This window comes from Pleurodeles waltl, chromosome 6 (genome assembly GCF_031143425.1).
Source record: "Pleurodeles waltl isolate 20211129_DDA chromosome 6, aPleWal1.hap1.20221129, whole genome shotgun sequence".
Lineage (NCBI taxonomy): Eukaryota > Metazoa > Chordata > Amphibia > Caudata > Salamandridae > Pleurodeles > Pleurodeles waltl.
The window spans coordinates 825,086,365-825,113,990 of NC_090445.1; the positions used below are offsets into that span (position 1 = coordinate 825,086,365).

The 27,626-nt window shown below is 43.0% G+C and overlaps 1 protein-coding gene across 4 annotated transcripts in view; it reads left to right on the plus strand.

Moving 5' to 3' along the window:
- Positions 1–27,626, plus strand: part of NT5C2 (5'-nucleotidase, cytosolic II) — a 338,739-nt gene that overhangs the window by 196,108 nt on the left and 115,005 nt on the right. For all 4 annotated transcript variants that reach the window (XM_069239484.1, XM_069239485.1, XM_069239486.1 and 1 more), the window contains 5 exons: positions 2,961–3,052; positions 3,295–3,352; positions 10,517–10,610; positions 14,140–14,193; positions 24,006–24,089. In XM_069239484.1, the coding sequence (XP_069095585.1) occupies positions 2,961–3,052; positions 3,295–3,352; positions 10,517–10,610; positions 14,140–14,193; positions 24,006–24,089 (382 nt within the window). The remainder of the gene's footprint in view (positions 1–2,960; positions 3,053–3,294; positions 3,353–10,516; positions 10,611–14,139; positions 14,194–24,005; positions 24,090–27,626) is intronic.

Below are 27,626 nucleotides of genomic sequence, written 5' to 3' on the forward strand. Positions count from 1 at the left end.
TCTGAGAATAATGCAGGCCTCATTCATATATTTTGGGTGTGCCCAAACCTGCAGCCTCATTAAACAGACATCTTATGTCAGTCTAATGGTATAATAGGGCTGACTTTACTGGATCACCCAAAAGGTTGTTTACTGAAGATTTAGCCACACAACAAGAAACTTAAGACAAGAGCAAAGTTTGAAAACGTAACCTTGTTGCTTGCATAAAGTAAATCACAGTGTCCTGAAAGAGTAATTATCTGCCATCTATTAGCCAGTGATGAAGGGAATAGAAATAATGGGCAGAAGCTGACGATAGATTACTTACAGTGTAGAAACAGATTGGTATGAGAGTGACAGAATTGGACATGTTGCTAAACAAGTTGTCCAAAGATGATGTTAGGCTGACGTGAAAGGGGTGTACATCTAGAGAGCGCCGCTTCTACGGAAAATGTCATGTGGATGTTGCAAAGTAAGGGAAATGTAAAAAAAAAGCATGAGACTATGTTAAGTTAGTGGCGATCTCTTGTATGTTGGATCTAAAAACCTGTGAAATTGGCAATATTGATTCAAATGACAATATGCTGTGAGTGGTTCAGGAACCAAAGACTGTCAGTAGCTGCCAATAGTATGGGGGTAACACCGATCTTGCCTTAGTCAATGCATTGTATAACTATGCCTTCCTATTTAGACAGTTGTGCTTGATAGTTAATCTTGTCACACCTGTTTAAAAGTGGTTCAACTTTGTTCTTGTGGATCTGTAATATCTGATTAGTTGTAGATACGGCATGCGGCTGCTGTTGTGTGTACGTTGTGAGCTTTTAATCTTTGGCTGTGGCTTTTAAAACCTTTCGTTGGCAAGACACAGTTGGTCGAAATGTTTATAGATATGGTGGGTTTATAAGTAAGTAAATTTCGATATTTCAAGAATGATGACATAGTGGAGGAATATAGACAGTCAATTACTGGTTTAAAGTCTTAAACCAATATAGAAAGTTAACTTTGACAGACTAATTAAATATGCATGTGCATACCCGGGTAGTTGGAATTGTCTCCCTCAATCGCTGATCTGTAAAATTGTACTTGAAAAGAGATGTTTATTGGTTGCACTGTTGCTGTTTTTTCCCTACGCACCAAAGAACCATTGCGAAATAGAGGTTCTTTAATTTAAGGCCATATGGGCTTGAAATTGTATTTGTGCCAGGGATGGGCATAAAAGAGAATAAATATTCAAAATTATTCAAGATTTTCAAAGGCATCAAGTACCCATACAAACAAAAATATGATAATCTCTTCACAAAAGCTGGCCAGCATAGTCTTTGATTATGATAGTGCTGCAAAATATGTTTTGCGGGCAAACCCCCTGTTTTGAGCCCAATAAAGGATTACAATTTAGTAGCTAATCAAGGGCGTAATTAGCACTGTTTACCCACTGTGGAAGGGGAAATAATTATTTGTGTTGTTCCACATTCTGGGGTAATTCATTTGTGATTGGACATAAATGACGTGCTAATTTTCACATTATGTTGTACATCAAATTAGTTACTGTGCAGTTTGCAGTCAAATTTTACTTCCCTATGTTTACTGGGTCCTAGTGGAATAAATAAAACAAAAAAATGCAATCCACCCACCATACATCATTGGTAAAATGAGAAACCATTGCGACAATACAGCCATACTTTCAACTTTCAGGCCAACATCAGTGAAACCAAGTAAAACAATTATAGGACATGTCATAACTTCATTAGCTTCCCTGACAATTGCCAAGCTAGAGGCATCAAGAACCAGATTCCCAAACTGACCCCAGCAATGACTGATATTAACTACTCACTTAATTGTGACGTGGTCCTTGACCAACTGGAGAAAAGCCTTTGTGTGTGCACGAATGACCTGTCAAGCTATTAGACAGCATCAAGGTTTATGGGAACCTTAACAACGCTGGCAAAAAGGGAACTCACTATTAGTATTAAAATATATATTAAAAAGTGCCCACCCTTTATTTATACCTAGAAATAAATCAAAATCTGATGCATTTCTCACGTAATAACAAAAAGATTTTCCTTTCAACTTCCTGTTTTATATGAAAAAAATAAGACAGCCGTGTAGATTTGTCTGCCAAATTCATCAGAAAGAGAATCCTCCTTTATCCTGAAACAGTTATTCACACTTGGGTGGATCCACTAAACTGTAAGTTATTGTGTTTTTAACTTTTTTATTGGTTAGAAACCAGAGTATTTTTTTATTTTCATAATGTGAATAGGCAACTGCAGAGGATCACTTGTTCTGTCAGAAATCAGATCATTTGAGTGTGTATGGGTAAGTGTTTCAGTTCTCTCTTTGATGGATTTGTCTGATGTATTTACATTTTTGCACATTTGTTTGATTTTCGAGAATTCAAAATTAATTTTAGACTAAAAGGTTCCTGTTCAGCTGTTGACCCATCTGAACTGTACTAGTTGAGGAAATAATACTAAAAAGATGTTAGCAAGATGCAGGAACACAGGGAAGAACAATTTCTCCTACACGTTTGACATTTCTTATATGGAACTCTGAAAGGATAGTGCTTAACCTTCTCTACATACTTTGGTGAATACCATTTTCTTTTATGTCCAGGTCTAGCAACATGGATGGGAACTTTTTTATTATGTTGTAGGTTTAACTTACATCCCCATCATCTCTCTGAGATTCGGTTAGTGAACCCCGTGAAATAGTGTGGGACTTCAGGAATTACAGGTCATGGGAATTTATTTACCAATGTTCCCTGTGGTGTGCAGTACAATGCAGGAATGTACGTGTCATATGCTAGCATAACACAGGGTGATCGATTTGTGATAGATAGTCCTCTGGCTTCATGCAGAGAATTATTTTTTAAGACTTTTTCCTGATGTATTTTAACACAACACAGTGATAATTTACCTGTTCTGTTGTGCGTGCAAGACAACAGCATTACAGGATCCATAATATTTGTTATTCTCTTTCAGACCTGAAATCAGGGAGCAGTATCCAAATAAATTTATCCAAAGAGATGATACAGAGCGATTTTATATTCTTAACACGCTCTTCAATCTACCAGGTATGTCTGAAATTACCCTAATTAATACATTTTTATAGTATATATTTAAAGTAATTATTTCATGAGTATTCGTTGCATTTAAACAAATAAAGTATTGAGTACTGTGAAAAATCATTAATGTGCTCATATTTTAAATGATCTCCTTGTGATGAACCTGTAGCTTTCAAATTTTGGATCACATGGTGGTGCTTTTTTGCCAGCAAACATATTCTAATTTTACAATTCTTTCCTTTTTATTTTAGAGACCTACTTACTCGCGTGTTTAGTAGATTTCTTTACTAATTGCGACAGATATACTAGGTAAGTGTTCTCTGCTGTAATACAACAATTCAGTTTAATACTGTTAATCTATAGATAAGGTAGTAAAACATATATTTTTAAAGTAGAGACGTGCATAGTGAAAGTAAATGTATTTGTCCTTTTCCTGTACACATCAAGCTCATAGTATGTCACTGCCAATTAACTCTGATTAGTTGTAAGAATGGATTTCTGATTCATGCACACTAAGGCGGTCATTCCGACCCTGGCGGTCATGGACCGCCAGGGCCGGGGACCGCGGGAGCACCGCCAACAGGCTGGCGGTGCTCCCAAGGGCATTCTGACCGCGGCGGTACAGCCGCGGTCAGAAACGGAAAACCGGCGGTGTACCGCCGGTTTTCCGCTGCCCTGGGGAATCCTCCATGGCGGATTCCGACCGCCATCCTGTTCCTGGCGGTTTTGGCCGCCAGGAACAGGATGGCGGTATGGGGTGTCGTGGGGCCCCCGTAACAGGGCCCCACCATGATTTTCAGTGTCTGCCATGCAGACACTGAAAATCGCGACGGGTGCAACTGCACCCGTCGCACCCCTTCCACTCCGCCGGCTCCGTTCGGAGCCGGCATCCTTGTGGAAGGGTGTTTCCCGCTGGGCTGGCGGGTGGCCTTCTGGCGGTCGCCTGCCAGCCCAGCGGGAAACCCAGAATACCCGCGGCGGTCTTGTGACCGCGCAGCGGTATTCTGGTGGCTCCCGCCGGCCCTGCGGATACCGCGGCCGGCGGGAGTCAGAATGACCCCCTAAGTTTTAAATCTTTACTTTTCCTCAAGGTTCATGATTTGTATGTCATACTCATTCAGCAGATGCTGCTCTGTTTCCACTTCCTGTGCCTCCTCTACCTGAGGGGTTATCTTGCTTGTTGACAATAGACTTTGGCATAAAACTGAGCCCTCAGTCAAGATATGAGATACCCACAATCACTTTGTCACCTGGCAACCTCTGCCCCTTAGCAAATTCATGTGCCCTTCATGCTGCAGGCAACATCTTGTGTTTATTAGTTCTGAAAGATGTTTACACCACAGTCCACTCCAAATGTTTTTGCGAAATGCTTGTGAGTGGTTGCACCCTCCTCTAGAAAACTGAATCCTTAGGATCACATTTAGATGTTCTGGTACGCAGCAAGTAGAATGTTCTTCAAACTTTTGTAGCTATTTGCCGATTTCTAAAGATTCTAGAATGAAATGCCACTTGACAATTTGCCTACAAGCTGGTAGAAGTTAGACATGTTTCCTGAGAGTACCTGAACATGTTTTGCTTTGGCAGACATGGATGGTTTATTCATCAGTAGAAAGCAGTATTGACGATGACCATCCTTCTCAGCAAAGCACAATGTGATTACACACCTTGATGGTTGACATTTTTTATTCCTTAACAGTTTACTTCTTCATATAACTCAAAACAGGCTGTGCCACATCTTAATCATTTCAGCGATAAAGTGCTTAAAGAACTTTTAAATCTTACCATCGGTCAAATAAAAAAAAAACAGTCTAATGCACAGGATAAAAGGCATTTCTTATATACTTACTTGCTCTGGTCTTCAGTGAGCATAAGAGATGGGGTAACCAGGATTACTATTTGGAGCAGGGAAGGTGTGAACATTTGATGGGAGGTGGAGGTTAGGGGTGAAAAACTGGCAGTGGAAAGATAAGGGGGGGGGCTACAGGAGACATTGTAGATGGGACCATTATTCGATTAAATAAGCCCAAAAAAGATGATTAGACTGTCAAGATGTGTTGTTGAAAGGGATTAGTCTTCACCTCATCCTGGTACTAGAGAAGGTTTTAGTGGCTCTGGAGCATAAATTAATCTTGACATCTACACTTAACCTCAACATCTTTTTCAACGTATTTTCTATTTACCAGACCAGCAATACCCTGCACATGCCTTGTATGATCTTGGTGCCAGATATGGGTGAAGTTGGCGTTGACTTAGTCTTACATGATAAACCAGGTCTGAAAACGATATAGTTGGGCAGCGAGAACCAGCATAGTTCCATGGCTGTCATTGTGATTCTCTCATACATATGAAGACCTTTGATGAGGAAGGTTGCTACAGTAGAACGCTTTTCATTATTTTGAGGTGGGTCGCTTGAGTACTGGCCATAAGAGCGTTGCATCCATGGAGATGATAGGCTTTCTAAAATCCACTTCTGGTAGAAGCAGCTTCACTCTGTGTAGCAGATTCATTTGGTGCAAGCTGGATTGGAAATAGAACCTGAAGCCAAAGTCAGTGCTTATGTCGAATTGTAAGAACCTGTCATGTTCAGGGAGTTGTGAAATGCAAACAGCCAATAGTGTACAGGGTAGAAAACTGCTTGCTCAATTCCTTTGAATTTCACATGGAAAAATCCTGCCTGTAGAGTTATCAATGTCATAGCAAAACCCATTGGTTCAGTACCTGTGAATACCTGTCTGCAGCAACTTTGACTTCTTAGATATTGATGTAATAACTCTTTGGAAGTCTTACTAGCTTCTGCCCATACATACATTAGAGCTCCATTTGAATTTCAGGGCTCTTCTCCTCTGTGGAGATGCTGGGATCCTTCACACCGTAGCATCCTTTTTACTTTTCTTTTATATCTGCTGAACCAAGATCTGGCAACAGTGCACTGTATCTCTTACATGACGAGTGATCTACAGTGTACATAGACCTGCCCTCTTGTGGAAAATGCCATTTCAACTGAAAATACTATCCATTTGTGATATGATTTAGAATATCCAAATTATGGTGGCACTACAGGTAGCAGATTCCTCACATTTAGGATCCTCACAGGCGCTAGACTAGATTAAAAAAACTTTATGCAATAGTTCCCAGGTGCTCGCAGTTGGAGCCATTGAACTCCACGATAACTCTGTCCCACATCTGGATGTGACAGCATGGAGCACCATCCTTGTATGCTGACCTTCTTGGTTCCTCTTTTTTTTCTGCACCCCACCCCCCCTTACACCCCCCCCCACCAACACAGATGCAGAACTTTTGTCTCAAATTTATTTCAGTGTTTTACCAACTGCTATCTAAAATTATAATTTTAACAGTGTGCAAGGATGTCCCTCCCAAATACCACAGAACCTAAGCTATGCCGCACCTACAGAAAGTAGACGTCTGCAGAAAATCCACATGTTTGTCTTTGACTTGTGTTTGTAGACAAGGCGCACCAAAGTCCTGAGGTAAATTCTTTCTGATCAACCTGAAGGCTATCAAGGAGCTTCAAGTCAAGATTTCCATCACAGAGCAGAAACGGTGATGCCAGTTCTTTTCAAAGTCACAAGGCCATTTCCAGTCTTCATTCTCTGAGAAATCCTAGTGGAAGTTCAAAGACAATTCTTCAATCAAGCAAAATAAAGCTGAGCAGAATCCAACTCTGTCCTACTACTCCATCTCTAGAGAGATGTTGCACAGTCAGACCTCAAGACCTGACTTTGACAGCATTGTTTGTTTCAGACAGGTTTGGCTGGAGCCAGCACACTCTGAGTTTCCCGGGACATCTCTGACTTCATGGCAGATTGAGGCAATGAGGGAAGAGATGTTGCAGTTGATCAGGATGGGTCTGTGCCCCTCTAGTGTGACTTTGGACCCCTTGGATCTGTCAGGGTTGTTGAGTTGAACTTTCAGTGGAAGGCCTCACCCTAGCACCAACTGACCCAGGGCAGTCTTGGCCTCTGCATCTTGACGCACTTTCCCAGCTCAGTGCCAGGTTTGACTTCAAAAACGCCAGTTCTTCATATTGTCCCATTCCACTTTTAGATATGGAGATGAGTTTGTCAGGGTCACGGCCTGTGTTGTGCTACAAAATAACTAAAGTGCAGTCAGTGCTGGGGAGGAATCCCCTACTGTTTTCTTGCTTCAGCACCAGTACTACCATGCTGGAAGCCGTTTTCGGTTCTGACTTCGATGCAGCCTTGGCACTTAAATATGTTTCCCACAACGAAGTTGATGAGGAGGCAGTCAATTTACTCCCTCCTAATTATACCAATGCTCTTTACCTCTGCTTTCAGAATGTCAGCGGTTAAGACACTTTTCCAGAAGTGGAAATGCCTTTGTTGACCCCATACTGAGGTGAGTGCATCCTTTGCAGTGGTTGTATTCAGGGCTTTAGAAGACCTGCCCGCAGTGGAGATTATGAAAAAAAATTCTGGCTGAGATTTCAGCCTGGGTTATCAACTGCTGAGCCCTTACTACCATTTGATGAATCTTTGACTGAGGCCCTTGTGACAACTTGCTCCGAACTTCGGTCTCTGCTGCCTGTCAAGTTCTCTATTGCTCTGCATCACAGGCTTGCTCCAGGTGCAGCATCTGCCTGGAGAGTCTTGGCAAACAAGGTGAGCCCTAATGCTTGTTGCACCACTCCTCCGGGTAAGAATTCTAAAAGGATTTACACTATAGACAAAAAGAGTTGTGTTATTCTGTCAGCTGCCCCCTCTGGTCATTGAATGATGTCAGGCTCTTGCACAGTCACACACATTCAACAAGGCGAGCGAGTTCTTTCCTGATCTCCCTGCGACTTTCAGGTTTTTCTCTTCCCAAACCTTATGCATGGCATCCAGAACGTGGCAAAATATATCTTGATGGTGTGACTGGACACTACAGACATTGTCGGCTGTGCCATGGGCTCTACGGTCATTCTCAGACACCATGCTTAGATGTGTGCTACCAGTGTCTCTGGCGACATCAACATTTAACTGATGGACATGCATTTGCTGGAGTTAGGCTCTTTCCTGAGATGGTGGATTTGGCTCCAAGTGTTTTAATGACAGCAGGGCTAGGGCTGAGGTTGCTTTCCCCCGCTCACCAGTTCCAGCAGCAGTGCCAGAAATTCCAAAGTTATTGAAGGCGACTTACCTACTGACAAGACAACCCCGGAACTTATCCAGCAGCCTAGCCTGCCTTTTAATGGCTTGAAAGGAGCAGAGCTGGCACATGCTGTGGCCACCAACAGATACAGCAGTCTTCCTTTTCTTTTCTGCTGGACACAACCACCAGTAAAACATGTTCTTTTACCCTCACTTGGTCATATGGGACCGGTAGGGTGCGGGATTTGTTTTTGCCTACCTGCTAGCATGTAATTACTTTGGATCAGTAGGGCCAGTCCTTCAGGTTGTTCACTTTATCCTTCATGTTGTTCAATGTGCTTTTATTCGCCATGCCCCATATTCCCCAAGTTTAGGACCAGGACTTGGTAGATCGTGCTGCCATATAACCAAAGAAATTAGACTCTGCTTGCCAAGGGTGCAGTTGATAAGGTACATGAGGCAGAGAGGGGCACAGGATGCTACTTGACTCTTCTTTGTCCACAAGATGGATGGGAGTTTGAGACCAATCTTAGATCCCAGGCTTCTAGAGCAGCTTCTTCAGGAAGGACAAGTTCATTGGCACAGGCTCTTTAAGTCTTGAAGCCTGTTGACTGGGTGGTGTCTTTGGGGTGGCAGAATGTGTACTTTCATGTGGCCATCCTGCTGTTCCAAGTGCTTTTCCTCCAGCTTGACATGGGATTGGAGCACCATTAGTTTACCGTCCTGCTCCTTAACCGGACCTCACCCCTTTGGATTTTTTTACAAAAGTAGTGGCTGCACCTCATCATCTCAGTTCACAAATTGCTGCTCAGTTCAGGTGCACTCCAGTCAGACTTAGACTACTAGAAAGTGACATTTATGTTGCTGTACATGCTGGGGTTCTCCACCAACAACTGAATTCCCCTCTTTGGCCAGGGCAGAGGATTCCCCTTTTGGGGGGCCATCCTGAACACGCAGATCTTAGTGTCTGTACAGTGACTGCAAGGTATTCAGGCTATGATGCCAGTGTTTCAGACGAATGCCTGGGTGCCAGCTTGGATTTTTCTGAAACTTGTTGGTCTTCTGGCGAAGGGCATACGAGCGGTACCTCATGTCCATTGTCATCTTCAGTGTGCCAAACTCGGGGGTGCCTTTTGGACAACATCCACATGTCAGAAGGGGCAAGATGAGACCTTTGGTGGTGGATGACGTTCTGGCATGTGGCAGACCATTCTACAAGCTTTACCCAGAGCTTAGTATGGGGACGATGACATTGAGAAGGTCACCAAACATTGTGGAGATCAGAAGCCTTTGGCCTCCGGTGGAGCAGCACCACCATATCAGCATCACCATATCAGCATTGATCACCAAAAATGTGTTACGTAAGGGAATGAAAGTAACTTGTTAATCACAACCTTCCCAAGCTCATATTCCCCAATTACCTTCTCTGTGTGTACCTGCCTTAGGCAAACATCTCTTTGACACTCAGATGTTTCTGAATATTTAGTTGATGGTTATTAAATTTCCCCTTTTCCATATTTTACATGCACCGTATCAAAATTATTATTTAGAGTGGCCTAAGAAATTAGTACTATATAAATAATTTAAAAACTAGTTACTTGATCATTTAATTTACGGTGTGTTGAAAGGAAGGGACTATTTATGAAACATGGGTTACCAGTCGATGTATATATATTTTGTCACGCCCTTAATTACATAGGCTACGCGTTTTACAAACAGTTGTTAGTTCTGGTTCTTAGCCCACGCCCTCTGTGCAGGTTCCCATATCACCCTTTCCATCCGATTAAAAGTCCTGATTTTTTGCCTCCCACCCCTTTCCATCTCTCTAACTAATCAGTTTGTGGCTTACTGAATTAAATCATTTCTGTTTTCAGCAGTATGCAGTTAGCTGTTCAGTTCGTGACTTTCGCAGCCGTAACCAGTTTGTGGGCTACTGAATTAAATAATATGTGTTCTCAGCTGTAGCCTTTAGCTTTTCAGTTCATGATTTTCGCAGTTTGTGGGACAGTGTGTACTGTGTCTGGCTTCATGTTAATCTGAAATGATTTAGACGTGCATAGAAGGTCAGAGATTAAAAAGTGTAAAAGTGACGGAACTGCACTCTCAATTGCGTTAAATTTCACATCGAAAAACAATCCCCTCTGTAAAGTGTATTTATATAGCGCATACTTTCAAAACACATTGGTGCACTGCGTCTTTATTTTCGCATTTAGTGTGCACTCAAATTTGTTCTTACATTTCCCGCCTAGTTCTCGTGAAAGTAAAGCATACATATTTGTTTTCAGTTATTCTGCCTACTGGTGTAAATTCTACATAAGATCTGTTGTGTAACTGCCATATGGTGGTGTTTTGTTTCTGGCAGCTGTGAAGCAGGGTTCAAAGACGGAGACCTTTTCATGTCATTTAGAAGCATGTTCCAGGACGTACGAGATGCTGTCGACTGGGTTCATTACAAGGTAACCGAACATATTGGCACCTATACTTAGCAACATTTATCAGAAATGCTGTTTAGTCTTATTGCTGTCTAGGAGACTAATTTGGAGGCACAACCTTTTTGCCTACATAATTAATTTTACTAATTTAATCTCTTTAAAACATTTTTGCGACGCCTTTACCTGACATATTATTAGAAAATGTACTTTGGTTTGAAAGGTCATCATGGCTTCAATGTTTGTAAGTGCTGTATTAAGTATGTATGTGTTTGCAGGGATATTCCTATTGCTCGTGCTAGGCGAATATGTTTAAAATCAGAGCAGTACATGTTAGTTGGTTCGAGAAAATATAACAAAATTTTGACATCTGGACCACAAACGAATATTTCTTATATTATAAACAGAAATTTGCTCCAAAAAAACTAGAAAACGAAAATGTGTTTGATGAAACTGATACTTATTAAACACCTGTTCAGTAACACTGACATCCTAGAATTTCTTTTATAAAAATGAAACTATCACCTTAAGTTTTAGTTTAGTTTAGTTTTATAGAGCGCATAGTTACCCAAGGGCATCCCAGAGCTAAAAACAGCATGAACTAAGTAAGGGAAGAGAAGGAGTGAATTAGTTGCGGAAAAGAATGGTTTTTAGTTTTTTTCTGAAAAGTCGCTCTGAGGATTCATGGCGGAGCTCAGAGGGGAGAGCATTCCAGAGGCATTTAAGAAGGGGTTCGTAAAACATTTCTTTGTTTGAAAAAGCCTGTTTTGTAGGAAAAACAGTTTCCTGTCTAAAAGGTTTGTCATTTACTCGTCTTTTATTTATTGACCAAATGAGTGGCATCGGAAACTTTGACCCTACAAACACACCACACCTACATGATTATCTATTTGTAATGTGACATTACTTACTCTCAAACATGTAAAATAGGGAAACGGTCACTGAAGAGTCTTTCAATGAATGTAAAATAAGCTCATAGTAATGGGTGTTGACTAAATATTTGAGGGGTAGTTCTGTGGAACGAGATTGTTGAGGCACTGCCAGCCACTCGCCATTACTCTGGCCCATTCCTCTACTTTTATCCTTCGAATGCAGCTTCCTTTTCATTTTTGCCAACAGAATTCTGTTTTCTGTAACGCATGCTAGAGCAAGCGCATGCGCATTCCGCACTATTGAGCTATATTGCTGCACAGATGCACTTAGTAGGCCGGTTATAGTGGTGTCATCAGGTGAATGTTGTTACAGTAGATATGAAACTCCAGCATACATCATAACCCAAGAAACACACATTCTAAAACGCCTAGTCTTGCAGATTGTTAAAGATACAGGACTGTGTAACGAGAACTTTTTTCCCCTTCTGGCTGGCCTCATCGAGTTGACTTTGAGATTTTAGCTAGATCAGATTCAGGAGTTCAAGAAAGTAGTCTGCGTTTTTGCACAAATGTTTTGCAGGAGTTAAGACATGAGCTTGTTGTTTTATGCATACCATAGCTAGATTAATAGTCTCCTGCATAATTTTGTGTTGTCAGTGCGTACACGGGCAGCTTCCTGGGAAGCCAAGGGAGGTCACTGTTATTACTGCATTAGTTGATGTGCGAAACTGGGCTCAGAGTTGGGGCAAGCTGCCTTCAAGAGCCTTTTCTTTATTTCTCCTTTGTCATTCATTCGTTTTAGGTATACTGTGTGGCATTTTGTTCTAGAGGTCATTATATGATAAAAGATTTAGGCCCTCATTATGACTTTGGTGGTCTTTTTCCAAGACCGCCAAAGCCCCCACTAGACAGCCAGTGCTGGCGGCCTGCATACTGCTATATTACAACTGCTGGCAGCTTTCCGCCATTCTTTAGGCGGAAAGTCACCAGCAGTCGTGCTGGTGGTCGGCGGTGCAGAGGTGGCTCCACCGCCAGCCCAGCCCTGCCAAAAGGACTCCGCCAGCCGTATTACAACCTGTAATACGGCCTGGCGGTATCCTGATGACTGGGCTCTGCCGGCGATGGGAGAGCTGAGTTCCGTCCCCTCAGGGAGGAGCACCTCATCAGACAAGGTGAGTGTTCTCCGCAAGGGGAAGGGGTGTGGGGTGTGTGAATGGATGTGAGTGTGTCTATGCGTGTCATGAATGGGGGGGTGTTTGTGCATCTGTGTAAATGTGGTAATGGCGATGCATGTGGGGGTGAATGTGAATAATGGGTCGGGGTGCATGTGTGCTTGCATGTAGTCAGGGGTGTGGGTTGTGTGTGTGTATGTATGTTGAGGAAAAGAGGGCGTGGGGCATGAAGTGTGTATGCTTGTCAATGGGGGTGAATGTAGTGAGTGGGGTTGTTGTGCGTGTATGAATTTGGAGGGGTGTTGCGTGTGTGTGTGCGTGTGTGTGCTCAAGTGTAAGGGTGTTGTGAGTGAATGGGTGAGTGTCAGAGTGCATGTTTGTGGGTGCATGCGGGGGTTGGGGGTTAGTACGGGGATCGGGGTGGGGTAAGTACGTGTATGTGGGGGGCAGGGTGTTACTACTGGGGTGGGAGGAGGTAATGTAAAGGAAGGGGGGGGTTGGGGAGGCTCCTGGGTGGATGCGGGTGGGGGGAGAGACATCTACCGGTGACAGGAATGCAAATTCCTGTCACCGGTAGCCTTTCCGGCAGGGATTTTGTGATGTTGCTACCGCCACGAAATCCCTGGCCGAAAGAGGACTCGTAATACCGCCAGCGGTCTTTGGTGGACCGCCGGGTCAGAGAAGCTTATCTCCGGCCCGGCGGTCTGACAGCCCTGGTGGTAGGAACAGGAAAGTGGCGGTTTGGCACAGGCCAAACCGCCACACTCGTAATATGGCAGTCCACACCGCTGGCCTGTCAGTGGTGGGACTGCCACCGTGAGTCTGGCATCAGAAGACCGCCAGGCGATCGCCAAGCTCATAATGAGGGCCTTTTTGTCAAATGAGAATTATTTTCTTGGCTGTAATTTTTGTTCTCCGTAATGGCAATCAATCCGCCTGGCTTCCTATACTTTGAAGCTATCAATAGTTGCGTCTAAGAGGGTGGTTCTTGGAGCATGACATTGTGAGGTCTGCAATGCTAGGAGCCCAAAATGGGATTGAAAGATTTCATATTCTTTGTTTTTCTCTTTAAAGAATGTTTTAAATAAGTTTGTATTTTTAAAGTGTACTGGGATCCTACTGGACCCACAGTATTCATCATGCGGAACCTCATGATGCAGAATCACAGTTGCAGTTAGGAAACTGCAGGAGATTAGTGGATTAGCAATTTGGTAGTTATTACGATATTGCTAATCCACTAATCTCCTGCAGTTTCCTAACTGCCTTTGGTTCACATACTTTCTCATTTACTAATTTAGCATATTAGGTTTGTGGTGCTTGGTTGATTGTTTGTGCTATGCCTCGCCTGTTATTAACCAGACACAAACTGCTGGCAATAAAGAAAAGAAACCCTTCATGCATATTGTATTACTTTGCAAATTATTCTCTGTTTTCCTAAAAAAAAAACTAGCCATGTTGCTTGATAGACATTTATTATAACTTAAACATAAACACATTTTGTTTCCATTTCAGGGATCCCTCAAGGAAAAGACTGTCGAAAATCTGGAGAAGTATGTGGTGAAAGATGTAAGTGGAGCCATTCATGCCATGCAGTTATGCACAGATGATACCTGGTTAACCATTGAACATCATATCTCCTTTATATTGGTCTCTGTCTGTTTTTCATTGATGATCACTTCAATAGTTAGTATTTTGGATACAAAATAATTGAATAAGAAGATATGTTATGATATGCAAGTGCATTCTCAAGTTGTCTGAGACATTAGTTTAATGGAAAAGATTATTTCCAAACAAGTGCTGCTAAATTTAAGTAGTGACTCCTAATATTGATGGCTTAAAATAAATTCAAAAATATGTCTCTTTGGTATAGCTGTAATGTGCATTTGTGTTATAAAAACGCATTTCTGTTTACTCGATTAACCTGTGTTTGTCTAGTAAGTACTGTGACTCAAAGGACTAGGGCCTGATGGCGTAAGCTCAGTAACACCCTGGATATAAAATGAATATTCTTTCTTTTAAGTAATTTCTGTATTTAGCAAGGTGGATGCTTCCCCTCAACTTCACTTCTTCACTCAGCACACTGTATCACATCTCCTATGTGTTTCTGGAGGCATATCTGCAGACTGAATGACCTTCTCCCTAATGAGGAAGCCTTGTACATCAGCTTTTTATCTAGTTTCAGTCCATTCCATTCACATAAATGCTCTGTTATGCAGGACCGTTCACATAATTGAGATTTACTCTGCACAGTAACAAGTATTGAATATTTGTGAAGGATTTTGCAACCAAGAACGTTATACAACTTCCACCAGCACTTCTTAATCCCTGTAAGGCATTCCTGTTGGCTATGTCTTTTTTTCTTTTAAACACGTTTTATTAGGGGTTTTGCATAGTGGTCCTATTAAGCAGAAACAATATTTCAATCATCTCAAAACCTTATCATTCGTCATCCCATGACAGTCAGTTACAAAAACAGGTGAAATATCTTTAAACTAGTCCCAACTCCTCCTCCCTCTTTCCTCCCCCCTTCCTTTCTTGAGTCATTCCACTGAATATGTCTAGTAGTCATTCTGTAGTCCGGGAGCTATTGAACTACAACAGCATAAGTTACAATCCAAGGTCAGATACAGCCATAAGGGAAATCATCTTATGTATCCGAGTAAGTTGGTCCTGAACATGCTCAATTTTTAGTCATCGATCCCCTAGCTAGTGGATGCTTGCGACTGGGCCAGCTGCTGTCTATTAGAGCTTCCCAAGCTCTGGCCACATCTAGGAGTCTGAAACCTCTCCTGACTTCTCTAAGTAACACTTCCCCCTTGTATCCAGCCCACCTTTCTGATTCCCTTCACCAGACTCCAATGCGGGTCCTCTCTGCACTTTCCAGTTTAGAGTGGCTTCTCATTTGACCTGGACATAAACCAGCTCCTGAAACCTGCTGGTTACTTTTTTCTTGGATGTGTGGGGGAACCAGACAAGCAAGATATATCCTGGTGTGCATGTGATCTACTTGAGGATGAGCTCTGCTGCTACTTGTGTCACCTCCTCCTAATATTTTCCTAATTGGGGCAGTCCAATAGCACATGTTTAATCTCTGCCTCTTATATTCCACATCTCGAGCAAGGTGTTCTTGTTGTGCAAAAATGTCTATTGATCTCACCCGGGGTCAAGTAAGCCCTATTTAGGATAAACAAGTTAATTTAGTTGAATCTGGCATTATGTGAGGCTTTCAGAATCCTTTCCAATATGTGTGTCCAGTCTTTAGTCAGAATAAGAGTATCTAGGACCTCCTCCCACATTATTCTCAAAGCCTAAAGGTCGGGTCATGTCCCCTTCTTATCATCCTGTAAAGGCACGTAACTGTCTCAAGTGTACCCTATGACAGGACTCGGTATTGGCCAGTGACTTGTGTTTTAGGTTCATCAAGGCCTGACTTCCAATTCTTGCGAAAAGCTATAGTGACGACTCCATGGTGCAGGAAGTGTCCTCGTGGGAGATCGAACTCTGCTCGAAAGTGTTTGAGTGGAAGTAACATCCCCATCCAAAATAGATCATCTACTTTTGTCACCCCTGCTGCTGTCCGCGTAGCTATCCCTCCCAATTTCCACCGTGAACTAATACATGTAATAATGTCAGGGGGAACTATGGAGAGCACGGAATGTGAGTCTTCTTTATCTGCAGGCATCTCGCCCAGCAGTTGCAAATACCTCTAAGTCTGCCCACCCCTCCCACTCCCAAAAGTACCTCTGTTAGTCTCATCAGTAAGGGTGTGAAGGGTCGCACCGTCTTATTCTGGGCTTGCCTACTTACTAGCCACTGGGCATACCACTGGAGCTTCACAGCCAGATAACACGATTCAAACTCCGGTACTGCCAGTCTGCCGACTGTCATTGTAGTTGGGATAGGGCCACTCGTCTCTGGCCCGTCCCGCAGAGGAATGTCAATATTAGGGTATATATTTCCTTAAAGAAGGTTTGGGCAGCCATACGAGAAGCACTGTGAAAAAGTACAGTCAGTGCATAAGGGCTATCGTTTTAGGGATGGCGACCCTCCCTGCCAGTGACAGCAGGCAGGGAGCATTCTCCATGGCAGATCTAGCGGAACAGATAACCTGCCCCACACTTCCATGTAGTATATCCTGCTAGTCATAGTCGATTTAAGTTCCTAAGTATCACAGGCAGCTCACCTCCCACAATAGAGAGCCCAGACCAGATGGTTGGGTTCCCGTTAGCACTCAGAGGGAAGAGGCAAGATTTATGCCAGTTGACCCACAGGCCCGACAGTGTACCGAAGTCTGCCAACATGGTCCTGGTTCCCTCCAGGTCATGATGCATATTGCTCAGAAATACCACCAGGTCACCAGTAAATAAGGGGATGTGGTGATAAAAGTTGCCTATTTGTATTCCAAGGTATCTGTGTCCTTCTCTAGCCAAAGTTCTCAGGGTTCCCATGGTCTGTGCAAATAATAATGGTGGCAAAGGGCAACTATGCTGCGTCTCACTCTCCACAGTGTAACTTACCAATATTGCCTGGCCTGTGCCCACCGTGGCTGTGGACGCGGTATATATTAGTCAGACCCAAGACATGTAATTCTCACGTATTTCCATTTTAGTCATAACTGCATATAAGAACTCCCCTTCTAGACTATCAAAAGCATTCTCTATATCCACCACCAGTATACCAGCTCCGGTTTTATCACATGAGGTGTCATCCAGTATCGCTAGCAATCGTTGAATATTAACTACAATATTTTGGCCCAGTAAAAACCCTGCTTGATTGGAGTGGACTAGGCGGGGCATAAGTGGGAAAAGCTTTGTGGCTAATAGTTTGCTGAGTATCTTATCTAAGTTTAACATTGATAAGGGTCTATAAGCCCCACAATCATTCGGCATTTCCCCAGGTTTTAACAAAGGTATCACCAATGCCTCCCGTGTAGTAGTTTGTAGTATTCCCTCGTCCTTTGCAGCCTTATGCAGGTTAACCAGCTTAGGAGCCTGGGCATCTACATATGCAGCTTAGAACTTGACCGGGAACCCATCCGTCCCAGGCATTTTGTCACGTGCCGACCCCTTGATTGCGCCACGTATTTCATGAATGGTTATTTCCCCCCTGAGCCGCCCCGCCAGGGCCTACGCTTAATTTCGTGTAAGCATTGTTGAGGGGCAGTGATGCCAAGAATACCCGTACTGCTCCTGCATCATGGTGGGTAATGCTCACTTACAGCTGCAGGACCCAGAGCCTTATATCTTTTATAATCAATCAGCAGAGTCTTTCTATTTGACCCACTATAACCTCTTTGGCCTCCATTAATTTACTCTGCAGGTCTGGTGTCCAGGTCTTTGCTTTTCTTCTGTCCTCAATGTTTCCTTGGCTGTCATGACTTCCCTCAGCAGAGTGCATCTTATTCCCTCTAATCACCCCCTTGAAGGCATCCCATTCTACCAGGGTGTTACAATCCATACCATAATTCTTAGAGAAATAGTGTTTACTGTGTGTCCTCACTGTCTCTAGATAGCTTGGGTCCTCTAGGGATTCGGACCAGTTTCCATGTAGGAGTGTAGACTTTAGTACGCCCCCATTTCCAGAGTAGTAGCACATGGTTATGATCTGATACTGTGAAAGCCAGGTATTCTGCGCCGTGTATTAGTCTATGTTTATTTGAGGAGCAAAGAAATGTGTCTGGCTGCACATGTAGATCATGAAGACAAAAAAAAAAAAGGAATAGTCTTGTGTCTGTGGGCAGAGTCGAAGCCATGTGTCTATAATCCCCCTTTGAGTTTGCCTGGCTGCGAACTGTTGTGCTAAGCCATATTACTGGTGAGTCCCAAAGTGGTGGTTGACAGCGATCTAGTTTGGGGTCTGCTTCAATTAAAACCTCCTCCTAATAGCGTAGTCTGTGGTAGATATGGAGCCAGTTGCCCTGATAGGTTTGCTAGAAATGTACCCTACTCTAGCCTGTTAGTTAGCTCTTGAATAAAGTTCAGACCATATACTTAGAGGTCTTGGTTAAACTTGCTTCAGGGAAATCAAGAATCCCACCTGACGCCCAACCGGATCCGAAAAAGTTAATGGCAGTAGTTCCTACATAGCTGCAGGGGGCACTATTGACCTCTGTCCCAACTCCATTCATCTCTTGATGTAACAACACAGTGCTCAATAAAGGCACCACCCTGCCTGCTAATATCAGCTATTTGTTTACTTTGCGCTACAGTGTGGAGCTGTAGATGAGCTCCTATGATTTTATGCATTCTATAGCGTTCAGTGGGCCTTTTCCAAACCTGCTTCCATTCTCCATCCTCCGTTACGTCCAAGGGAAAGTCGAGGGACAAAATCAAAGAGAATGCACAACTCATAACGTGGTTCTTCTCAACACTTCTCTTTCAAGGAAACGTCACGTTGTTGGTGATCCAAGGCCTGACTGCAGCTTTGACACCCGATTCAGACCAGAATCCGTCCTGGAACCAATACCCCTCAAGTTGCTTGGGCAATCATCGACTCCACAGCCTTCATGGAAACAAGCTGCAGTTTTCCAAGATGGATGAGGACCCCCATGCTGCATCTTCAGGTCCCACGCAACCGTCAAGGCCTTCAGTTGGACCTCCACCAGTGGGTTCCTCCACGACGCCAACTGACCCTGTTGCACCCATGCTTCCATTGCTTGGCCACGCTTCAACCCCATTTCTACAGGCCCGCTAGTAATGCATTAATGGCACTAACACCGGATACTGCACAGATGCCAGGGCTTGTCCTATGATGTATTATATTGTAATTAAAATTCAACCCCAGTATGAGGAGACTCTCCCCCTGTCCCATTGCCCCAGACATAGTATTGCAGAAGGATGGAGGCACTCTTTAGCTCATACTTTGGCAATATTCAAGCTCTGGGACATGATCCTCACAATAAATATGATGATGAGGAGGCTGAAAATATACTCCCCTCTCAATACATTGATGCTTGCCTATATTTAGATTTGCTGAATGCCAGGGGCTTAGGCACTTTGGCTGATATTGCCCTAGGAATCCTATGGAAGAATGTACCTCTTTTTCAGTGGTAGTAGGTACAGCTATAGGGGTGCTGGACTTAGTTACCTACAGTAGAAACTAAACCCAGGCTGTTGACTGAGATTTTACAGCCTAGGTCTTTGATTTTAGAGCCTTTGCTAACGTTAACCAGGTATTGTCCTGATCCCTGGTCCACAGTTACTTCCTTGTTGTTGTAGAGTAGAGGGGACATTCTTTAAACATCTTGAAAGTATGCACATTCAGAAGCAGGAGAGGCTGGCTGTGTGTGCAGAGTATGGTCGCTGTATGGAAAAAAGTTTAACGTCTCCGATGGACACACTACGCAAGATACATGAGTGAAGTTTAGGAAGACTACATGTCCATTTAAGATACGGGACTCTCACAAGGTGTGCAGATGGTGGAGAATGTTTTGAACTCTTAGAGTGTAATTACCTTGTAGTCCAAAGCCTCTTTGCTAGGCAGTCGAGATACATAGTTGCTGTATCCGGGACCTTGTTGTCAGAATTTTAAAACTGAGCAAATTGCTCCTTGGAAGTCAACAAAAGACTGGGCTAGCTACAGGGAAATGTTGAAGGACATTACTTGTGTTTAAGGATTTAGGCTTTGTGATTGACCAATATTTTCAGAATTTATCCCTTGAGGTTTATGAACTGTTAAATTTTCACATTCTTGATTCCAGAAGAGTGAAAGGGATCCTCATCTCTCACTTTGATGACCTTTCTTTTGAAATTCTTGTGGTATTAAGTTTACAAACCTGTCACACTGAAAATATTTGAGTCACAGAGCTCATTCTTTGGAAACAAATAGTTTTCTCAGACCATGGAGACTCCAAAATAAATGAACACTCCCACAGTGAAGACCTTGCTTAGCAGAATGAAGATGTCTAGGGTGTCTGTTTCCCTCTCTTATCATTTTCCTCTTTTCTTGGCAATAAGGGCAAGAGCAATGGAGACTCCATGACCTTGGGAAGGTTCAGCAGTCCACTCTTTCTTTGCCACCTAGTGTCACAGCCACTGCAAAACCTTTGTAGTTTTCCTTCGAGCTGCCCGTTTAGGCCAGTTGGGGTCAAGATTCAGTACTGCCTTCCCTGCATGCATTCCATTACTAGAGCAGTGGGTTCTTCAGCTTGTTCCGTTTGGTTACGCTCTTTCATTTTCATATGGTGCTCCTGACATACTACCAGGCTTTCCCCAACCGTAGGTAAGCTATGCCAATATTCTGTCTTGAGAAATGCAGATGTTGCTAGCCAAGTGTGAAATCAAGCTTGTGCCTGAAGTGAGGGAGTCTCAGGACAGTACCCCTGCAACTTTCTTGTGCCCTAGAAGGAGGGCGAACTGTGGCTGATCTTAGACCTAAAGCTTTTAAACTCCACCTCAGTAAGGATAAATTCAAGATATTGGGACTTATTGACTTTTTTGGATGGTGTCTTTCGACTTGCAGGTGAATAATTCCATGTGCTGGTCCCAGAGGCAGACCCTCTACTTTGTGATGGGGTTGGTCTACTACCAATTAATTGTCCTCACCTGCCTTACTTCAGCCCCTCAGGTGTCCACAATGGTCCTGTCTATGGTTGTAGCCCATCTTTGTAGGTTTGGGATACACCTATTCTTGTACCTCAACTACTGGCTGCTAAAGACGACCTTGCCTCACTGGTCTCAGACTACTTTCAGATAACGGTGTCGCTAGTGTCCTCCGTGGTATTCTCTGTCATTGAGCCAAAATCTCATCTTCAGCCTTATAGGAAGGTTCCCTTCATAAGGCCTATTATGGACAAGGTGGTATTGAAGACATTACCACTCTTTCAGCAAATCTGGTACATTCAGTTTATGTTCTTGATGTCTGGGCAAAAAGTCTCTTCTGGGCTTGGTGGTCTTAGTCTTTGGTATCTGCTGGCTTCTCTGCTGCATGCCAGCTGTCATATGCAGGACCTCCACTGGAATGTTTGCCTCCAGTGGGCCCATAAGTGGGGGTGCCTTTTGGAGAAGATCTGCATTTTTTAAGAAGCAGCTCAGTACCTTCGGTGGTTGATATTGGATTCCAGCCTGACTTGCCTGAAGCTGTTCACCTTACAACATCTAAAATTCAAGTGGTGTGTGATCCCTATGCTGGGGAGGTCACATGGATGATGTAGAGACCAGAGGTCTTTGGCCCCAGTGAAGCAGCTCCATCATATCAGTCTTCTGGAGCTGCAGGCCATTATTTTGGCCTGAAAAGCCTTTCTATCTTCCATCAGTGGCAAGGTGGTGACAACAGGATTTTCATGTGGCACTACAACAAGCAGGATGATGTGGAGCATTGTGCTGTTTCTCTGGAATCTCTGACAGTGGCTGACATTTCAGAGGATTTCCCTGAAGGTCAGTCAGCTGACTGGATCCCTGAATAACATGGAGATGTGCTAAACATCATCTTGCCAACCATGAATGGTGTCTTCACCTGGAGATGATTTGGAAACTCTTCGCCCCCACAGTAGACGTCTTTGCTACTGTCAGAAATATGCACTGTCCCACATTTGTTGCACTGGAATTTTCCTGCTTCATGTTCCCTGGGATGTGATACCTGATGTGATGAAAAGCAAGATGAGCCCTTACAGGTGAGATTTGTCTGATGAGTTGTTGTTTTTATTGTCTTAAGCCCAGCAGGGCTTTGCTGTGGGGACAGTTAAAGGTTATGTGTCAGCCTTGCTTCATTACCAGATTATATTATTTAAGTTACCTGTTTAGTGCTTTCTTTAAAGAGTCTTCTGCATAGGTTTCCTCCTCCTCACTTTTTTTGCTGCAGTGGAACCTCAATTTGGTCTTGACCTTCATGATATGTTCTCCTTCGTCACAGCTGTACTCTATTGCTCCTGAGCCTACAAATGTGTTATTTCTTCCAGTAACTTCTGTGTCTTATGTCAGCAAGCTGCAGACTTCAGTTCAGCCTCCGTATACCACCTTCTTTCCTGACAAGGTTGTATTTAGGGACCCACTGCATCCTTTTTTCCAAAGTTGGTGTCACCACTCCACGTGAGGCAGTCCATCATGCGTCCAGCGTTCTTTTTCCTCTGCACACATCCAAAGAGGAAGAACAGCTTGAACCGGTTGGATCCTAACCATGCTCTTAGTTTTTAAATTGCTAGAACTAAGAAGTACCATATGGATGACCAACTCTTTGTTGGGTCCCCTGGTGAGAAGAAGGAATAAGTTCAGGCAAAAACCATTTCCCAGTGCATTATGCTCTGCATCAAAATGTGTTATGCCTTGGGTAAAAATGACCATTATGAGGACCTTCGGGTACCTTCCCCAAAAGCAAAAGCCACAACTACTGCTTTAGCTAAGGGTGTTCGTTGTTCGACATCTGTCAGGCAGCCACTTGGGCATCTTTCACTATCAATTCTCAGGTCTGCAGAGGGGGCCACTCGCCCGCTTGCGTCTGGTGTGAGATCCACTTCTGAGCCCCTATTTGTTTAGAATTGCTTCCAACCATAAGCGTTTAGAATTAGTTTCTTTCCTTTGGTAATGCTATTTTGGGTGGTTACTAAGGGGGTTATTCTAACTTTGGAGGAGTGTTAATCCGTCCCAAAAGTGATGGTAAAGTGACGGATATACCACCAGCCGTATTACGAGTTCCATAGGATATAATGGACTCGTAATACGGCTGGTGGTAAATCCGTCACTTTTCCGTCACTTTTGGGACGGATTAACACCTCCTCCAAAGTTAGAATAACCCCCTATGTCTTTACAGATTCTTCACCCACTAGCTTGCCTCCCCCCTCTACTGTGTTCCCTCCCCCCAAAACACCCCAGTTCTTTCCATTCTGTGGAATTAAGATTTAGACTTGATAAAGTTGAAAACAATAAAAATTATATTACATGTTGTTTTGCAGATTTAATGGTGACCCTCTCTGTACATAAATACAAATTATTAAAATATCTGTGCCCAGAGATTTTGCTTGTGTGCGCCTCAGTGTCATCACTTACAGATGCGGATGGAGTTGTGGCATAGGTCATTGGTGCCCTCTCCCTGAGAACCCACCAGCTAACCCACTGATGAGCTATCTTATCTCCTTCCTTTAAGATGGAACTGACTAGGTCATTTATCATTATAGCTAAGACAGTAGGATTCCACAAGTGTTTAGTTCCAAAGTGATTAAATGAAAATAGGCCAAATTATAAACCTTGCAGTGAACAATGAGTTCGTTTTTATATAGATGAGGGTGTAATTTAGGATTATGATTCTTTCTAGAAAAACATGAAAGCCTTTAATAAATATATGTTACTTGTACTATCTTCTGTACTATATTTTGTATCTTAAGATATTTTGTATCTTAAACTAATGACTGCATTAAGACATACTAATGCTCTTCTAACTTCCTCTAGCAAAAACTGCCTCTACTGCTGAGTCGTATGAATGAGGTTGGAAAGGTGTTTCTTGCCACCAACAGTGATTATAAATATACACAAGTGAGTACTTTGACTACTATTGTTACATATCTACTTAAATGCATCAAGTAGTCTTTGTTGTTTTATTGTAGATATTTTTCGAAGTATGCTGTTGATCCAATACTAGATATCTTAAAACAGAAAGTAAGTCTGACTCCCATTGTATTTGAACATTGCAAGATAAATGCAACATCCAAAATCCTATGTAATTATTTTTTACCTATGCAACCTGGTCTTTGTCTACCCTTATCAGAAAAGTGAAACATGAGAATACAGTGTAGGTTTATCTTGCTTATGACCTTCCTCTCGTGCACCTGATCTTCCATTCTTTTGTATAAACAATGCTCTAGCATCTTAACTGGTAACCTTACTTCAGGCTGGATCACTTGTTGGCTAGATCCCAACCTGTAATCACCATCTGTAGTTTTCCTAATTGGCTTTTCTGTGCTACAAAATAAATCCCCAAACCATGTTTATGTACAGGGGTGTTTTTCCACATCCAAATTGCTCAATTGCATCTACTGTTTTTAGCATAAAAATTAAGTGTATTTTTTAAGCATATTTTTTAGACTTTGAGAACATACAGTAAACACCCAATAGGCAATAGCTCCCAATGAATAGATCAGTTCTGCAGGACCAGATGTACATTGCCAGGGCTGTTGTAAGAAATACAAAAAGGGAGCTAAGAAACCCTGTGCGTTCCTGTGACCCGAACACAATTGCCTGTATCCAACCTGAAATTAGATGGCATAGGTCTAACTGTTGTTACACCTAGACCTATTGTTACATCAATGCCACATTCCAGCCATCAATATTAAGGTTAAATGCTGAGTGGCAGTAGCATATAGTGACACATACGTTATACATCAGGAGAAACTATCAACTCAGTCCCAGCATTAAGCTCCTGATGTTTCAACCACTTATTGGGGTTTGTTGTCTGTATGACTATCTAATACAATTGTTATGGCCTCTCATGTAGAATTGAATCTCCTTGTGCCATTCAGTTGGCCCACATGCTTAGAGTTGTACGTTCATCCAAATCCATCTATGGCGATCATTCACCCAGTCTGTAAACCTAGGTGTAGGAAGCTGCCCTTTATGTGGTATGTGAATACTGTGTAAAGGGTTTAGGGGATACCCAGTGAGTGGACTGGGTTAGCTATGCAGTACCAAAGTGCTCTATTTAAGGCTAGTGTTGTCGAGCAGCCTAGGCTTAACACAGAGGAGTGTGAGACAACTACAAATGCACACAATTTTTAATAAACGAGACACATGACTCGAGAAAGAGAGCCACATCAATTTATAAAAATGGCATCTATCTTTATATATGTTTAGGCATCAGAGAAAAATCATTCAGGTAAGTATGTTTTTAAATAGAAATTCTTTTCACTTTAAAAAGTGGACAGAGTGCAATTTCTGAGTTTTGCAATGTTATCCTATGGGAGGAAAAACAAGTTCTGCCAACAGGTAGAGTACAGTGACTTACAACACTAATTTCCAGTGGTTAAGGTGAGTAGTGGGCAAAATCCTAAGCGGCAATTACAGTACACCCTCAGCGGCACGGGGCAGCCTGGTGCAGAGTGCAAAAAATGCGTTCCTATGGGGATCAGTCACTGCTAAAAGAGGCTCAGGCTCTGGCTAGGAGGCCAGTCAGGCTGAACCAACAGCGGGCCTCGGGTCTGACAATTCTTGGGCACAGGTAGGCACCTTTGGTACTCTTCTCCGCGGCTCTGGGACGACTGGTGCAGAGGTGTCCTTAAGTGTCAGGTTTTTCTGACCAGAGCAGTTGCAGTAGAAGGGGGGGGGGGTCTGTGTGCAGAGGATGCAGGTGTTGTCTGGGTGTCAAGGAGAGGTGAAACAACGTTGAAATCGGACTCTGGGGGGCTAGGGTACCTTGTTGCCACTGATGGTCCACTTCAAATCAGGTCAGAGACAGCGGTTGCAGCGGTGATTTCAGGTGTCGGGTTTTGGGGGGTGTTCCAGAGGCTTCAGAGTCCCTCCTTTGGAGGGAGCAGGTCCGTTGTTCACGGAAGGTCTTGAGTCTTTTTCGAAGTCAGACAGTCCTCCTGGGTGTCTGGAGTCACATCTGCAGGACAAGTTGACTTTGGTGCAGATTTCGACGAGGGATGCAGACAGGCTGGCAGAGTCGGAATCTTCAGTGAAGCCATCATGTAGCAGGGGAACTCGTTCAGCACATGCATTTAAAATGGCTTCCCTGGTCACTTATTATGTCCGAGAATTGACAAAGACATATCAGTGGCATATCTTCTTGTGCAGATATGCCCTCACATGTAATATAATGCACAATGCCTTAGGGCTGTAAGGCCTGCTAGAGGGGGTGACTTACATATATTGCATGCAGTGTTAGGGGACATAGGACATAGCACACAGGCTATATGTCATATTGTGTTTTTACTTTTGTCTGCACCAAGACACGCAGCCTGCAATGGCAGCATGTCGTCTGCTCAGTGAGGGATCCATTGGGGTTGCACAATTCTTGCTGCATTTTTCTTTATGACAACATTTGCAATAAAATTATTGGTGAGAAAAATGTGCGTGGTGGGGGTGCAAGTTATTTTTACTTTAGAGCGCGACTGCTGAATTTCTGTGGTTTTGCGCAAGTAAATTCAGAACCTTACTATACTGTCCCTGTAACCCTGCAACCTTTGGAGTTGTTTTATGTGCTCCAAGCCTGGAATGGAGTACGTTTACTACTGTTATGTCACCTTTGGGGTTGCAGTAAGTTTAGAAGTGAAGTTTGTGACAAGCAATGTGCTTAGTCTTTTGTGGTTGGGTATTTGTATTAGCCTATTCCTTCCTCACCCCCTTACTTTTTCTCTAACTGCCTGCCATTTTGTGGTAGATATTCCTCCTTTTTTTCACCACTCCTCCAGGTCTCTCCCACATTTACTACTATGTAGTAAACATACTTGTGTGGTAATCTAGGTTAAGGTGGCGAGTTCCACTCAGAGGATTATGAATTGTGTTTAAGGTAAGTAATTAGTACTACTGTAGTGCTACTTTATGTACTACAAAATGCAGTCATGTGTCCTTCATTTTCACTAAAAGGTTGTCAGTGCATCTTTCTAATCTCAGAACTACTACTTTTTTTTCCAATAACATTGTAAAGCATATAGATGGTTGAGGACACCTTTGTCTTGCTCGTCAAAGAGTAAGGAACTATGGTGGTAGTGTACATTTGTTTTACCTCGGCGTGAGTGGCGATTGTTAATACTAAAGAACACTCCGAAACCCATTCCGGTGGTCTGTGGATTACAGAAGGTGGTTTTTAGTACTCAGGATTTATTTTTTGTCATTCTCAACAGAACTGGAGTCCAATTAATCTATGTTCCTCCTTTATCCTATCAGAATTAGACAAGATAATGCATGATTAGGAGTGTGTGAATTTTCTCAACTCTTGGCGCTTCCATTCCGGATCCTTTTAACATTAACTCAAGTCTTGTGGCCCATTTATTTAGGTGGGCCTCATTTCTTCAATTTTTTTTGTCGTCCATCATTTTGAAGCTCCCTCCCGTCCTTGAATGCCACGTCCACAAT